Source organism: Falco biarmicus, chromosome 19 (genome assembly GCF_023638135.1).
Source record: "Falco biarmicus isolate bFalBia1 chromosome 19, bFalBia1.pri, whole genome shotgun sequence".
NCBI lineage: Eukaryota > Metazoa > Chordata > Aves > Falconiformes > Falconidae > Falco > Falco biarmicus.
The window spans coordinates 3,218,619-3,234,574 of record NC_079306.1 but is presented as its reverse complement, the minus strand read 5'-3'; the positions used below and the strand labels follow the sequence as shown (position 1 = coordinate 3,234,574).

Sequence of the window (15,956 nt, the reverse complement as noted above, 5' to 3'; positions counted from 1 at the left end):
TTAAACAACAAACTCCCGCTATCACAGCACCTGCATTTCCTAGATAACACGGTGCTCGTGAAAATAACATCCAGAATAGCGTGTGGCAGTGTTAATGTACCAGTACCTCCTTTATTCAAGCAGCTGAAATGCCCAGCAGTGTGAGAGATGCAGGGCGAGGCACGGTGACTGCAGAAGAGGCAGAACTGGAGTTGGCAGAGCAAAGCCCTCGGTGCCCGCCGCTTCTCCAGCCTTGGGGGGCCTGTGGGCCGGTACCCGCAGCACGGAGCGTGGGCAGTGGCTGTGCTGGAATTGGTCAAAGGTCTTGGAGCTGCTGCTGGCCTGGATTCAGCTTGTGCAGCAATCCCGTAAAGGGGATTTTCTGATAAGGAACAGACTTGCTAATTGCTCACATACTCCCGTGCTGATGAAGACAGCTCACCTGCTGAGCTCGTTACTCAGAACATACTGTATTTCAAACAGTAAAGGAGTTTGTGTGATCTTAGCATTAGGTTAGATTTGGCTTAAAATTACAGTATTCCAAGTAAATATTTTCCTGAATTTCCTTCTGAGCCAGATACCTATGGAGAGAGACTTCAGAAGCCTTGGGTTTAAAGGCAGTTTGTGCCTCTGTGGTTTGTTTGGTGTTTTTTTTTTTTTGTCACTGTCCCTGCATGTTGCCATCCAAAACCAGCTGTCTGCTTGTCTGCTGGTTATGTTTTCAGGTGTTTGTCAATGACTTGTGACTATTTTTAATTGTTCTAACAGTGTGTAGCATCAGTTTGAGTGTGAAACCACTGCAGTCTGTCATAAAATAAACCAGTGTGGCCCCATGGCAGTAAGCTGGAGTGCTTAACTTCTTACAGATGAACTTGGGATGACTTGAACTTGCTTGTTGAATTAATTCTGTGCTGCTCCTCTCCCTGTGAGCTGTTGCGTGGTGAGGAGTTTCGTTAAATCACTCTGCATCTGAGAGACTTAACTTGCCCTAAAATATTGACTGCAGAGCCCTTTGGAACGTTTACCTGGGTGATTCAGAGAGCTCTGCATAACAGTGACCTGTATGAAATCGCAGGGTTTGGTTTTTTCCCCTAAACAGGGTAAATTTGTCCATGCTTTGAACCTGAGTATTATGCCCACTCTGTTTAAGAGGTTTAGTAGATCTTTGCAGAAATAGAGTAACTCATCTTCTGTTATCTCAAACTGCGTGCCAGTCAGCTGTAAGAAAGCTTTCCTTGAAGGAAGAAGCTGTACTGTGTGTAGGCTGATAGACTTCAAAAAAATAAATAATGGGCTGGAAACCATTTTTCTGGTGACCTTTGTTGTATTCTCTGTAGCATGTTTAAATATATGTGTATTTGCGTCGCGCATCGATCAAACTATGATTAACTTCTTTCCCCTCTGCAAACCTTCAGCATTCCTGGGAAATGGTCGGGAAGAAGAAGGGTGTCTCAGGACAGAAGGAGAGTGGACAGACAGAACCCAGTGAAGAAAGCAAAGAAAACCGGGAGAGGGATCGGGATTTCAGCAGACGACGTGGCGGGCCACCGAGGCGGGGGCGAGGTGCCAGCCGTGGAAGAGAGTGTATGGACCTGCCCTTTAATAACACCCATAACACTTGGTGCCGCGTAAAAGCTGTCAGTAAAGCTTCTTGGGCAGGATGCATCTTTGAGGAGAGCCATCCCTCTGTGTGTGGCCATCTGTTTGAGGCTCCCCTGTCTGAAATGATTCCTTGGGTGATCACCCTCGATACCATCAGCTTAAATAAAAGGAGTTACGGGAGCGTTTGGCAGCGTGGTCTCCCGCATAGCCGCTGTGCTTTGGTGTTTGAGGTCTGGTCTATCCTCCCTAAAGCAGGATGGATCTTGAAATTGTCTTTGCCTCCTTCTGTCTTTCAGTTCGGGGCCAGGAGAATGGACTAGACGGTGGTAAGAGCGGAGGATCCTCTGGAAGAGGCACAGAAAGAGGGAGGCGGGGACGTGGCCGAGGCCGAGGTACACACAGGGTGGGAGGGCAGAGGGGGTGGGAGGCGAAGAATTACGTTAGCGTATCTTATCTCCTACGTGAGGTTTGAAAGCTGCTTACGGGAAGAATTGCCAAACTGAAAATAAGCACTTGGTTTTTCTGTCCTTAGGCTTGCGCTTAGTACTTACACATGGCCTCCCCATCTTAAGCACGCTAGAAACCGCATCTAGTTCTTCTGTCCCATCTGTGCAGTTGAAAACAAAACAAAAAACTTTATTGTATAGCGGTGGGAAGTTAAAAAAACTAATGCAACAATTTGGCAGGTGGGCCAATTGCTTGTTAGCCACAGCGTCTGGATCCTCCTCGTTCTTGCACGTGTATCTGAGTCCTGTTGCTCTGTAAATGTTTGCCATGGGTTTTAACTATTTTAGCAGCAGAAATTCATTCTTCCGCAAAATCCATGCTGCTCAGGAATTGTTGCTGAGGACACACGCTGCAGAAATCAGAACCTGGGGTCCGGTACTTGTAGTTTGTGCCAGCGGGAAGCCTTGTCTGAGCCTGGAATTTTTTATAATTGCTAATTACACTGCCAGCCAGCTGAGGTCATTCCCATACATGTAAAGACACTGCTGGAAATCCTATCAGCTCGGGAAGATCCTTACCACTTTCATATTCTGGCCATCAGGACTCCATATGTTGTTCAAATGTTTCTTTTCGTGGTGGTGCAGAGCCAAGAGAGGTGCTCAGCAGTGCATGTGTGGATATTTTACAGGTGGCTCTGGAAGGCGAGGGGGAAGATTTTCTGCCCAGGGCATGGGGTAAGTGTCACTGGTACAAACTGCAGCATAGTAGCGTTTGCGTCAGTCGTTTGTGTTCCAATTTTCCGTGTGTTTTTTTGTTAGTAAAGCCAAAACTGCATCATACTAACTGAAATTTGGAATTGCCGGTGTAGCTAAAGCTTCCCTCTGCTGAGAGCAATGGCTTTGGAGACTCTTTGAGATGCGTCATGGTCTGAATAAAATCAGTTGCTTTTCAAATGCTTAAGGAGAGGGAGTAAAAATTTCCATCCTCGTATTTCTTACAGAACTTTCAACCCCGCTGACTACGCTGAGCCGGCCGGCGCGGATGAGAACTATGGGAATAGCAACAACAACACATGGAACAACACTGGCAGCTTTGAGCCGGATGATGGCACAAGTAAGTGGGCTCGGAGCACGCGATCGCTGTGGTGTATTTTTTTTTAGAGGGTAAGTGGATTTAGTGTCCATCCAGTTACACTCGGGAGGTTTTGCTCTTTAGGGATGGAGGAACAGGTTGTTGGTTCGGAGGTGGGTTTCAGTTTACACCCAGAGGTGCCTTTGCATCTGTTGGGGTAACCACGTTGGAAACTGGGAGCTGGGTGATTGTTCTGGTGTGAGCTTGTGCGTGCCGTTGCCCAACAGAGGCACAGGAACACTTGCCTCCATTTGTTTTCCAATAGAAACCATGCTGCCTCTTTGGAAAAATCTTTTTTTTTTTTTTTTTTTTTTATCAACCTTAGTGTGACAAACACATAGGAGTTCTCCTGATATTTGGTGCATCCTTCAGAGGATATTACTCAGAGTTCAGATATCTTGCTCTTGATTTCGGTACGGGGAGCATTCTCTTTCATGGTCATCATACTCAAACTGCTGTAACTTCCCTGTTGGAAGCAAACTTTTCTTCACTGGGTGGTTTGTGAACGCCGATCTGCCCTTGCACATTCTCTTGCAGTGGAAAAATGGTCCTTTTTTTTTTTTTTTTTTTTTGTTTCAAGTATGCACACTATTGTAAGACACAAGTGAGCTCAGATTTTGCAGTATTAACTGGCCAGAGTTGCAAGGGACAGTCCTTAATCGTAAGTAGTCTATTTGTGTGGGTTTTTAAAGAGTGGTTGTTTGGGTTTTTTAGGTTTTTGTGTGTTTTTTTTTTTTTAATGGAGCCATCTTGCACCACTGTGAAGCCAAACTATTTTTCCATGATTTTTGAACATTCAAGTAAATACCATGTCTTGGTTATAAGAAGCGTTCACAACCCTATTAATGACACTTGAGGCTACTTCCATGTTTCTTGTAGTTGCTGGAAAACTGATAGCTTTGGAAAAAGAGAATCAAAGCACTGTAAACTGTGATGCCTTTTACTACATGTTGTTAGTGTAGGGTTTGGGTTTTTTTGTTGGTTTGTGTTTTGGTGGTTTTTGTTTGTTTGGGGTTGGTTTTTTGGTGGTGGTTTGGTTTTGTTTTTTTTCCAGAAAATGGAGAGCTATTTTGAAAGGCCAAAAAAAAAAAAAAAGCATGGTTTTATAAAACACTAGCAGATTGAGTGATCATCTTCTTGCTGACTGAGAAACGGGAGTTTTAAATACCGGAGGGAGTAGTGTAGGCATGTGTTAAGGGCAATGGGTACATTTGTCTCTGGAGGAAAAAGGGATGGGAGTGGATGAGCTCTGTGTGCTGGAAGTTTAACTGTCTATCTGAACAGGCTGCTGTGGGTTGTTTTTTTTTTCCTCTCCTGTGTTGTGGAATTGTGGAACAAAGTGGGTCAGAGCGTGGTTGGGGGGGAAATTGAAGATTTTTCTGATGGAAAAACGCAGATTTGCTCTAGTGCAACAACGCAGCTGTGAAGTTTATTGTACAACTATGCTGTTCACCTGTCGTGCGTGGTCGTTTTGTTCCCGTTTTAGTAGCCGCAGGCATCTCTTTAAATTACCAATATCCACAGGTACAATGTGACTGGTGTTCATGGGGGCAATGAAACTCACCTTCGGTTCTTTAAGTCAAAAATTTCACTGGTTGTCTTTCTTTTCTTTTTTTTTTGTTTCAGGACTTGATTTCATTGGGGGTGAGGGGTCAAATTATCCCCGAAAATTTGACACTGCTCCTGGTACGATTCATCCAGGTGCACTAACTGCCCCGGATACCTTTACTTTATAGCTTTTTTTAAAAAAACCAACCTGAAATATCTGTGGATATGTCATTCTTCTTTTCTCTTTAATTTGTTCATTGTAATGAATATTTGACGTTTGTTCTGACTGTGCTTTTACTAATGCTGACACTTTGTGGATGGGGAGAGGTTAAGCCAAATTCTTGCGGATTATATAAATTTAAACTTCAGCCGCTGCTTCTCCATACCCGGAGCAGCTCTGTGTCCACAGCACTGATGACAGAGTATCCCACCCAAGGGGAGGAGGAGGTGTGAGGCAGCTGAGTCGCGTTCTGCTTGTCTCGCACCCGGAAAGCTGTGTCTTGCCGTTGTCCCCCTGCCATTTCCTTGACGTGGTGCTTTGCTTCTGCGGCCGCCGCTTCGCTGGCCTCCCCGCCGCGTTTCTGCTTAGGGTCAAAACGCTGCTGCAAGGGGAGTTGGTCTGGGTGAACTATCTCAGTGCTTTGCCCCTGCTGATGGCCGCCTCTGGGTGAGCGAGGCGCTCGGCGGCTGCTTTGGGGTGCTCTTGCTGCCTAGCTGCTCCTCTTGGCCTGAGCAGACCTGCCCTGCAGTTGAAGATGACGATGGATTTGGAGATGACCGGGATGCCTGATGGCAAAGCTGTGCCGGGCCACTTTATTTTTTTTGTTTTTACACTCTGATGCCTCATGAAGCCAGAAGGCACCCATGAGATTATCCAGTTTGCTTTTTATGCCTACCGAATCCCATCGGTGTCTGTAAACGAGGCCGAAATCACATTTAATGTCTCTTCCATCTAACCTGAGGTCTGGAAGTCAAAGTTAAGGGCCCTTCTGGAAGAATTTGCCACTTTTCTCTGGAAAGTCAGGACAGGAGGGGGAGTGTTGGCACTCTAGAGCCTCTTTTGCAGGGGCCCAGAGGCTGGCGTGCTTGGAGCGCTGCTCTTGCTTTGCAGCGTCTCCTGGTTCCCACCTCTGGGTTAATTTTTAACTCCTACAGGCAGCACAAAGCCATCTGCTGCAGCGCTGCCATTGTGGTTTTGCCACACTTTGCTCGTGTTTGGATTTACATTCCTTTGAGGTGCGGGGGGGGGGGTTGGCTCTGTCACCCTTGCAGACTGGGGGATGAGCATGTGTCCACTCATTGAGATAGTGGCAGGACCACCTGGTGGGCTGCGGGAGGAGCAAGCTCATTGCTCGTCTCCCAATTTAAAATGAAGAAATAGTGTATTTTTGGGGGTGGGAGAGCCCTTGGAGACACAATGGGATTTTTTTTTTTTTACTTCAGCACATTCATATTTGCAAATGCCTGTTGACTTCAAATTTTATTTTTTCCCCTTTTCCTGGTTAGAGAAGCTTAAAGACCAGCAGCTCTTTGAAGGGCTTTCTTAAAGCAGCGGAGGGATTGCCGATCAGAAGACAACACTTCCGAAATGGTGTTAAAGTGTCAGGGCATTGCTTCCGTTCCAGCTTTCCCTTTTGTAAGAGCTTGATGGAGAGCAAGACGCTCTGTTTCTTTCAAGAAACTGACTGAGCTGTGCTGGTTGGGAAGCTTTCCGGAGCATTTCTGCTGAACGCCCAGTTGTACATTGCAGGGCTTCAGTTTTCCATCTGTCTCTTCATGTGCAAGGAGCACAAGCCGTGCTGTGAATGGGTGTCCGGTCCTTGAGAAGCAGCAGGCTTGCCGGGAAAGCTCCATCAATGGCTGCTCTTCATCTGCAGGATTTTCCTTCTGCTTTCTGTGCTGGTTTGCTTTTCTTCTCACTTCTCCGAAGTGAGCGAGACTAAGAGAGCCCTGTGCCATGTTCCTACATGCACAAACTCTTCTTGGGGCAAATCTGGCTTCCTGCTCTCCCCTGCCAACTGCAGCTGACCCAGGTACCTCCAGTTCCCACTTCACCTCCTGGCTAAGGGTCGAGCTGGTAGGATCTTTCTGGGCCGTAAAAATCTGGAAAGGAGTCTTCCTGCTGCTGATACCGCTGTGAGGGCACAAAAAAGAATCTAAGGAATGGTGGAATCTGGGTTTTCAAACCCCAGATGTGTTTTGCATTGGATGTGTTGAACTCCTCCAGATGCTTCTAGCTGGGGAGAAAGGGTTAATGTGCCTTGAGACTCCTGGCACTCAAGGATTCTGTGCTGTATTAATAATTGGAATAGTAAACCAAACCAAAAAAAAAAAAAAATCCAGGAAGGCTTCTTGAATTGGCTCAAATTGTCAAGAAAAACGAAACAGCCAGCAAAACAACAATGCAAAAAGCATAATTCACTGATCATACACTGATTTCATGCACTAAATACCCCACTTCTAGCCAAGCAGTTGTTTGGATGTTTTCGCTTCATAATTTAAAGTATATATGGGAAGGTCTGTTGTGTTCTTCCCACCGAAATCTCAGTGAGCCTGATTGTGTCCTGCAGAAGAATTCGCAATGTTCTTGTTGCCCACGTGCTCTGTTTTTGTGCTGTAAAAGGCTTTCAGCTTATAAAAGGACTGATGCCAACTTGTTCCGTCCTTATAAATGTCTCCGGGATTAACCCTGTTGGCCGTGTCGGGTTTGTCGATGGGGTTTGCACGGGCTGAAAACAAGTTGTGCAAAATGGGGCTGGTTTTACACTCGGAGGTTTTGGGATTGTAAAATGCTCCTGCTATCCTCCCACACCAAATTTTAAGTTGTCTAATGGATTTGGAAGTTGCCATGTAATATTCAAAGTACCAAGGTTAAAATGTGATGGATGTGAGGGACGGAACAAGTTGAAGATGTGGCCAGGGAAAACTTATCTCTTACTTTTTTTTTTTTTTTGTGGTAAACTTTGCTCTCACAAACTGTGCTGGACCGCAGCTGAAATCTTGTGCTTTTCTCCCTCATGTTTTATGCTACTCGCTTCAAGCACCTCTCTGAAATTGGTCACGGAAAATGCAGGAATTGCTTAGTCCCTTAAGTTTTCCTTTGATTCTCATTTGCCTGTGCACAGGAGGTCCTGGTGCCGTGAGGTTTCAGCATTTTGGGGGTGGGGGGGAGACAAACCACGTGAATGGTTCCGTTGTCCCGGGTTTTACAGAAACGTAAGGTTTAACCGGGTGGTGAGGTCCTGCGCGCGAGCTGGCAGGAGGCCCGCGGAGGAGGTGCTCTGTCTGAGCTGCTGGGGTAACACAAACTGCTCGTCACTGCGGGAAACGTGCAGCTACTGCAATACGAGGTGAAAATCAGGAAAATGGCACAAGGAGGCTGTCGGGGCTGATGCCAGGGCTTCCTCGCCAAGCTCAGCTTCCCTGTTTGGTGTCGGGGTGTGTGCGTTGCCCTAGCTGCCAGCCCAGCGTTCCCTCTCTTTCAGCCTAGCCTGCCCGAGCAAGGCGGAGGCGATCCCATCACGGTACCTTGCCCCAGGAGTTGTGGGTTGGGGTCAACTGCTTTAACTTGTCTGGTTGGCAAATAAAAACCCTCTCGGCTGCTTGCAAAGCTCCCCAGTGCTTCCCTGGCTCTTGGAGGCAGAGCTTTGATGCACACGTAACTTTTCTACCTGTTGTTATCCTTGTAGGTGCGTGGAGGGCAGCGACGGAAGAATGGGGCACGGAGGACTGGAATGAAGATGTAGGTACTCTCCAAACCCCTCTCCTCCCTGTGTCTGCTGGTGCTGTCCGGTTTGTACCCATGCGGCTACGAGAGGCGCACAAAGCCCATCCATCCTTCCCAGACTATGGGTATAGCCCAAGCCAGGCTCCCAATTCCAGGAGCTATGATGAATAAGTAAAAACCACTGCTCCTAAATTACGTGTGTAGTAGAGCTTGCAATAGGAGCCCAGGACAGGAAGGGATCTCCCAGGGCATCGAGTCTGGTCCTCTCATTTCCTACAGCTGCCTTACGGAATTCTACCATAAACTGAAAGACTTTTTCCTGACTCCACACACGGTTCTTGCTCTGCTCCCGCAGTGGAGTGGCAGTTGGGGGAGGTTTGCCTCTGGGACACGCCACACGCCGTGGAGGAGGTGGCAGCAGTTTTGTGCGTGTGTCGCATCCCTGTTCACACACACATCTGCTGGGCCTTGTGATCTGGATTGAACAGAAGCTCTTGGCTTTACCTTCGGACTTGCTCGATGGCATGTCTTCCTCCTCTTGTTCTCTACCCAGCGTTTCCTCCAGGGGAGAATGGACGCTCTTCTCACCTGCTTTTAATGCCTCAGTATCAGTTTCTTCTGAAATGGGCTTCAGTCCCTCTCTGAATCAAGGGTGAACTTCTGTTCTTGCAGGTGCTCGCAGGGTTGGGCTTCTTCAGTGCCATTAGTCTTGCATGCTCATTTTTGCTAAGCCTACAGATGGGGCACGAAGGGAGAGCTCTTGCTTCCCAAGCACTGTCTGAAGGAAGCGCTCCTGCCGTGTTTGGGGCCACAAGCAGCTTCTCTGTCTGTTCGGTCAGGGCTCTGCTTGAAGAGAGCCTTTGACAGCCTTTCCTGCCTTCAGTCGGTGTGATACGCTCCCCAGGGCTCCTGATTTTGTTTTTAAACTCTTGCAGCTTAGTTGCCGGCGGCTGCTCAGTGTGTTCATATTCAGATACGTTCTGGGCTAAACCACAGGTGGTCATTAAATCTCCCCTTCATTCATTTTTGAGCGATGTTATTTTCCCTTCTGTAGTTGAAGTAGGTCTGTTGGTCTCCAGTCAGATCATCCAGGTGAGGCCAGGATTGTTGGAAACTTAACTGTGGGTCTGAAGTTTTTTGGTTTTTTTATTTGACTTCTCTAGCAATGGTTGCACCTACCTGTGCAGTGGGTTTTGCAGATCGGTGCTGCGTAACATCAGTTCAGAGCGTTTGTCTCGGACCCCAGCAGCCCTAGTGGATTTGTGGACTACAGGAGATTTGTAGAAGGATTTGTTGTTTGGGTTTTTTTTTCCATCAGCAGGTGATTTGTGCACTTGCCCGAGAAGAAAAATTAAACAGAAGCTGATTCTGATGAGAGCCAGTGTTAGAGAAGTTTAGATCTAAATGCTTGAAGTCCTTGAATCTTTCTGTGGCTGTGCAAGCTTCTGCATGCTTTACACGGAGACTCGAGATGCCATTCTCACTTTTGGATTCTTTTTTCCATTTTTGTATCTTTCAGCTGTCTGAGACAAAGATCTTCACCGCCTCCAATGTGTCTTCAGTGCCTCTGCCTGCCGAGAATGTGACAATCACAGCTGGACAGAGGTGACAGCCCATGGCAATGCTGTTTACGTGGGGAAAAGTGGCACACGAGCCCCAGAGCCATTTGCCATCTCAGCCTAAACCTTGCTAGCTAGCTAAAATGCAGCAGCTCTGAATAAGATCAGATGGATTTAAATGGCAAAGTTTAGTTTGGAGTTTCTAGGTCCTAATCCCGGGTTAGAGTTTTCCTAGGCTCTGCTGCAGGTTCTTTCAGATTTTGGGGGCATTTTGCTGGGTTAAATTAATGGGAGATGTGTTTTAAAATAGGAGGCCATGCAAAATCTTGCTTGTTCCCTCTCCTTTTGAGGTGGCTACTGGCAGTTGTGTCAATGTCCTGTAGATTCATTCAATTTGTAAAGTAAAAGGTATAAATTGTGAGGCTGGCAGCAGAATACTGCTGTAGCAGAAGTGAGGGGGGTGGCAGAGCTCGTGTTAACCTCAGTGTGTTTTCTTTCTTTACCCAGAATTGATCTTGCAGTCCTGCTAGGAAAGACTCCCTCTTCTATGGAGAATGAGTCAACAAACCTGGAGTCGTCCCAGGCTCCTTCCCTGGCCCAGCCACTGGTGTTCAGCAATTCCAAGCAGAGTGCTATATCCCAACCTGCCTCTGGTAACTCCTTCTCTCACCACAGCATGGTAAGGGAACACTCGGCTCTGCCAGCACGCGGGGTTTGGCAGGCGTTGGCTTCCCTGGCGTCTTCTGTCTGTGTTTGGGCGACATGGGGAACACAGTTCCCTGCTCACTTTTTGTGGGTGGCGGAGTCCTCTGCTCAGCCATTGGCCAGTCTGCTCTAAATACAGAGGCCTGAAGTCTGTTGCTTCATTAAAAATTATTGGGATAATTCCTCCCCTGTTGCCCTTGTCAGATTTGCAACACATGCTGCTTTCCTGCTCAGAGGAAAGGAAAAACTCTTGCGGTCCAGGGCTTGCAAACTGACCAGTTTAAGAAGTGGAACTGGTTGGGAGTTTGGTGTGGGATGAAATGCTGGCGTCTCCTGACAGGTGAAGGAAGGAAGCGCTGAATCTGAACCAGGGCTGTACGCCGAGCTGGGCAGGTGCTGCTTTGTGTAACTTCAGCAAAAGAAATAAAGATTGTGCGGCTTCATGGTGATGTAGTTCAGGAAGGATTTTTGAGCCCACCTTAACTGTAAAGCCAAGTTCTCCTGGTGGTGGTTTTGTTTATTTCAGCGCAACGATGTGAATAATTTAGTACATTCTTAAAGATCCTATTAACTTTCTTTGTAAGCTTCCTTGACACTGTGAAATGCCTCAGGTTGGGCAATAGATAAGTGTGCCTGCACTTGCAGGTGATAAATGTTGTGAGACAAGTGCAAGCTCTCCTTGCCAGCGGTGCCTGTGTGCATCTGGAGCTCGAGAGTGTTAAGCTGAGGCACCCAGTGAGCAGCAGCAGGGTACAGCGCGTTCAGGCTTATGTGAAGAGATGTGTGTGTCCTCTGAGCCAAGTTCCAAGCCAAGGGAGATATTGACTTTGTTATTTCATTGCTGAAATTGCAGGTGAGCATGCTGGGGAAAGGGTTTGGAGACGTCGGGGAGGCCAAAGGCAGCAGTACCACAGGTTCCCAGTTCCTGGAGCAGTTCAAGACAGCCCAGGCTCTGGCTCAGCTGGCTGCTCAGCACACCCAGCCTGGTGGGAGCACCACCGCTTCGTCTTGGGACATGGGATCCACTACGCAGACCTCGTCTCTTGTGCAGTATGGTAAGGAAAAGCAGCACAGGTCCCCAAAGCGGACGAGCGCGTTCTCCCAGAGCTGCAGAAACACACTGCGAGCAGCGGTGTGGGGGATTCGGTGGAGGGCCAGGTCACAAGTCCACAACAAGTTCACAGCCGTGTCAGAGAAATCAAAAGAATCGTGGGTGCAAGTTTGTGAGAGTAAAATGCAACAGTGTGTGTGAGTCTTTCCCTGTTCCTTTTATACTTAGAGCAGTTGAATCTGCCCCTTGGTGGTTCCAGCCAGCTTCAGGGCCAGGGATCTGGCATTCCTGAGGGCCCTCACAGCGTGCAGGGCTACTTCTGGTGTAAACCCGTGTAACGGGTCTGAAAGTGGGCACCTCTGGAGAATAGTTCCCAAATACTAACGCTTGTCAGTCTCATCTCGCTGCTGACTTGGTGTTATCTTTTAAAAGAATGCAGTTCTGGTGACTGTTAAATGCCAAGGAGTAACTCTGCCTCTGGGCTGGCATGAGGGAGTCAACAGTGACTGAGAGGCTCCTGCTTTTCAGATGAGATGCTGAGCCCTGCTGCGGTCGAGTACTGGTGCCTTTTCTTCTGGCTTGTTTATTTTATTTCTTGCTATAGGGGGATGGCTCTGGTTCAAATCTAAGCTGAAACAAAATCCAGCCCTGTCCTAGTGACAGTCAGCCTTGGCAGCTCCTGATCTTCTCAGACAAGGAGCCACAGAGGAGAGTCAGAACAGGAGCTGGTTTTTAATAAGCTGCAGTTAAGGCTTAGGTGAAGGAGGAGGGTGGTGCAGTTGTGCAAAGACCTGAGGGTGGGCAGTGCTGCTTGGAGGATACCCAGTGCCTGCAGGGGGAAGAGCAGGCAGTGAAGTGCAGCAGTGTTGGCAGCGAGCAAGAGGGAAGCAGTGTCTCTGCCGTGCAGTGCCCCCACACAAGGGACTCTGAAGTCCAGCTTTTCTTGGAGGATGGAGGACTGGTGCTGTGCAGACTCACTCAGTCCCTTAGAGGCGTTGGAAGGAGCTGAGGGGAGAAGGGCTTAAAGGGCTCGGCAGTAACAGTGGTGAGAACGCGGAGCTGGGAATGGAGGTGCTGATGTTCTCTGCGCCCTGATTTTAACAGGCTCCAGGAGGAGTCATAGTGTGAAATGATTTTCTTTTTCTCGATGCTGCCAAGTGTCAGAACTTGACTTAGCAGGATTTGTTTCCTTAAAAAACTAACTCAACTCTTTCTCCCCCGGTAGATCTCAAGAATCCAACAGACTCTTCGGTGCATAGTCCCTTCACCAAGCGTCAAGCCTTCACGTCAACTTCGACCATGATAGAAGTGTTCATGCAGGAGAAGCAGCCTGTGGTGACCGCCTCCACAACCATGCCGGCACCCCCTTCCTCGCCGCTGCCCAGCAAAACCAATCCTGTTCCCCAGATGTCCCCAGGGTCCTCGGACAACCAGTCCTCCAGTCCCCAGCCAGCACAGCAGAAGCTGAAGCAGCAAAAGAAAAAAGCATCGTTAACATCAAAGGTGCGGAAGGAGTCGGTGTGGCAGAGCTGTAGAAAAATCCATTTGGGCTGGGGAGGGAAGGGCTAGGCTTGGCCTTCCTGCAGTTAGCGTTGGGTGGGCTTGAGGGTGGCGGAGAAAACACGCCTGCCTGGGTGGGACAGTGTCATTCAGAGGATGCGAGCCTGGAAATCCCATCGCGTGCTGGGCAACGCGGATACTGAAGTAGTTTTCTGCCCGATGGAGGGAGCGCCTGACCCTTTCTGTTGTTCCTCCTCGGCAGATCCCTGCACTCGCGGTGGAGATGCCTGGCTCGGCGGATATCTCAGGGCTAAACCTGCAGTTCGGGGCGTTACAGTTTGGTTCGGAGCCTGTTCTCGCCGAGTACGAATCGACGCCCACAACGAGCGCTGCCGTTAGCCAACCTCAAAGCAGCCTGTACACCAGCACGGCTAGGTGAGGACGCGGTGCTGGGAAGGGGGTGGCTAGCGAGCTTTGGGAGGCAGCTGGTCCCGGGGACTGAAGTTAGGCTGCATACTAGTAGACCCTTTCTGACTCTGCCGTGGTCACAAAGGGGGGACAACGTATGCGACAGCAAAGCGTAAGTTTTGCAGACTGGTTCAGGCAGCTCCGTGCCTGACTGGCCTGTGGCACTTACACAGAAAACAGATGTTTCCTGCTGCCGTGAAACTGTGTTGCTGGAAACACAGGAGGGGAGTTGCCAGCGCAACTCCTCCTTGTCCCTGGTGATGGGATTCCATGTGCTCTGTTCTGCTTTTCACTTGGCGAACAGGGATGCAGCGGAGCAGGCACTTCTGTGGCGATGATGCCTCGCCAAAGCGAAGCGCCTCTGTCGTCTTTTGGGCTGACCCTTAGCATCTGGCTGGTCCCTTGAGTGCTGGGACCTGGGTGGTGGGTGGCAGTTTGTGAGGTGTCACCTAGAGCACCGCAGTGTGTGAGGGAAGGCTGCAGCTTGGTGCCAGCATCCTCCTGCGCTTGGGTTAGCCCTTGTCTGCGTACGTTTCTCTGCTTGGTTTGCTTTGGGTGGTGCTTTGATGCTGATGCTTGGGACTCTGGAAGTGTAGAGCCTACAGTCTGGGTCAGCAGCTCACAGCAGGACTGTTTCGGAGGAAAATGTAAAGGCTTTTCCCCTCCATTTCTTCACTTTGTAGTGAATCCTCATCCACAATTTCGTCCAATCAAAGCCAGGAGTCTGGTTACCAGAGCGGCACAATACAGACAGCAACGTTTACCTCCCAGAACAGCGCTCAGGGACCACTGTACGAACAGAGATCCACCCAGACGAGGCGATACCCAAACTCAATCTCGTCCTCGCCCCAGAAAGATCTGACCCAGGCGAAGGTAGGAAAACGGCTTGGTTGGCTCTTTGTGCTGAGTAAGCCTAGCAGCGCTGTCCTGGGGGGAGCAGAGTGGTTGATCAAGTGTTTCTGTGATCCTCCAGCCTCACCCACGTGGCTCGTGGGCTTTCGTGAGAGCTTTCTGGCGGCTGCTACCAGAGCCCTTAGTTACGTTACTTACCTGGGGCCGGGCCAGTGGGGTTAACAGCGGTTAAGTTGACGGCGGGCCATGTGTTGTGTCACGCATAATTACCCTGCTGCAGGGTGGTGATCAGGCTAAGGATTTAGTTTTGTCTTAAGGATTTGGTTCTGGCCTGCTGCACACAAGTTCAGTAACATCAGTTTTGGCTAACGAGCTTGGGTTGAGGATGCTGAGCCGGCCTAACCACCAGCAGCAGAGAAACCTCTTGGACCGCTTGCTCAAATAAGCGCTCGAGGGTCACGCTGGCACTGGGCTAGTTGAGCTCAAGACTGACCCCGGTGCCGTCTGGTGACACGGGGCCTTTTTCACAACTCGGGAGGGAGTGTGGGAGGAGGCTGATGCTAGATCCGCCTCTGGAAACGAGCAGCTGCAATGCCCAGTATTCTTTTTTTATTTCTTCCTCAGAATGGTTTCAGTTCTGTACAACCCACGCCATTACAAACCGCGCAGGCTGTTGAAGGTAAGAAAGAGTCTGTCAGTGCGGTGGGTGTCCCGAGTCTCTTGTAACTGTTCATATTCTTCCCTTTGGATGAAAAGCTTTATCTGTGCTTTCCCTGCTGGACTAATTGCTGCCATTCAGATTATTTGCTTGCCTCGAAATGTTCAGCTTTCTGCTGATGGATCTTTGATGAGTCACTCCCTGATGACATTAATTTACTGTGACTTGTTTGTAAAAGGCACCTCATCTGTAGGTCTTAAAGCTCTTTACAGAGCCGGTGGTGGTGGTGGGGTAAAGTGAGGCACAGAACACAATCGCGCTGTGTCACAAGCATGTAACTGGTTGGTAGCGGTGAGGGAAGCCTCAGATCTCCCTGCTCCTCTAGCTGAGCCTTTGCTGATCCTCGCCACTGAGTTGCCCTCCAGGAGCTGGTGGTAGCCGCCCCTCACCCAAAGCTTTTGTTTGCAGGTGCTACAGGCCCCGCAGTGAAATCAGATTCCCCCTCTGCTCCCAGTATCGCGCCTCTCAACGACGGGGTGTCTGCATCGTCCTTGCTGACGACAGCCAGCCAACACTCGACAGCTCTGAGCAGCCTGAGCCACAGCGAGGAACTCCCCAGTACAACCACCGCCCAGCTCAGCAGGTGAGCAAGCGTGGGGGGTGGGTTTCTAGAGCAGCAGAGCTAGGAGGGATCTACAGTAACCACCAAAGCCTGTCACAGGCGGTGAG

At 49.2% G+C, this 15,956-nt stretch overlaps 1 protein-coding gene across 13 annotated transcripts in view; it reads left to right on the top strand.

The window, feature by feature from the left end:
- Positions 1-15,956, top strand: part of UBAP2L (ubiquitin associated protein 2 like) — a 30,891-nt gene that overhangs the window by 6,341 nt on the left and 8,594 nt on the right. For 6 of the 13 annotated variants that reach the window (XM_056322246.1, XM_056322243.1, XM_056322245.1 and 3 more), the window contains exons 5-18: positions 1,395-1,563; positions 1,878-1,973; positions 2,717-2,762; positions 3,029-3,141; positions 4,786-4,860; positions 8,397-8,449; positions 9,954-10,039; positions 10,501-10,672; positions 11,552-11,753; positions 12,975-13,252; positions 13,512-13,684; positions 14,401-14,590; positions 15,194-15,248; positions 15,696-15,870. In XM_056322246.1, coding sequence (XP_056178221.1) covers positions 1,395-1,563; positions 1,878-1,973; positions 2,717-2,762; positions 3,029-3,141; positions 4,786-4,860; positions 8,397-8,449; positions 9,954-10,039; positions 10,501-10,672; positions 11,552-11,753; positions 12,975-13,252; positions 13,512-13,684; positions 14,401-14,590; positions 15,194-15,248; positions 15,696-15,870 — 1,883 coding nt within the window. The remainder of the gene's footprint in view (positions 1-1,394; positions 1,564-1,877; positions 1,974-2,716; positions 2,763-3,028; positions 3,142-4,785; positions 4,861-8,396; positions 8,450-9,953; positions 10,040-10,500; positions 10,673-11,551; positions 11,754-12,974; positions 13,253-13,511; positions 13,685-14,400; positions 14,591-15,193; positions 15,249-15,695; positions 15,871-15,956) is intronic. The other 7 variants (XM_056322251.1, XM_056322249.1, XM_056322250.1 and 4 more) reach the window with 2 other exon arrangements.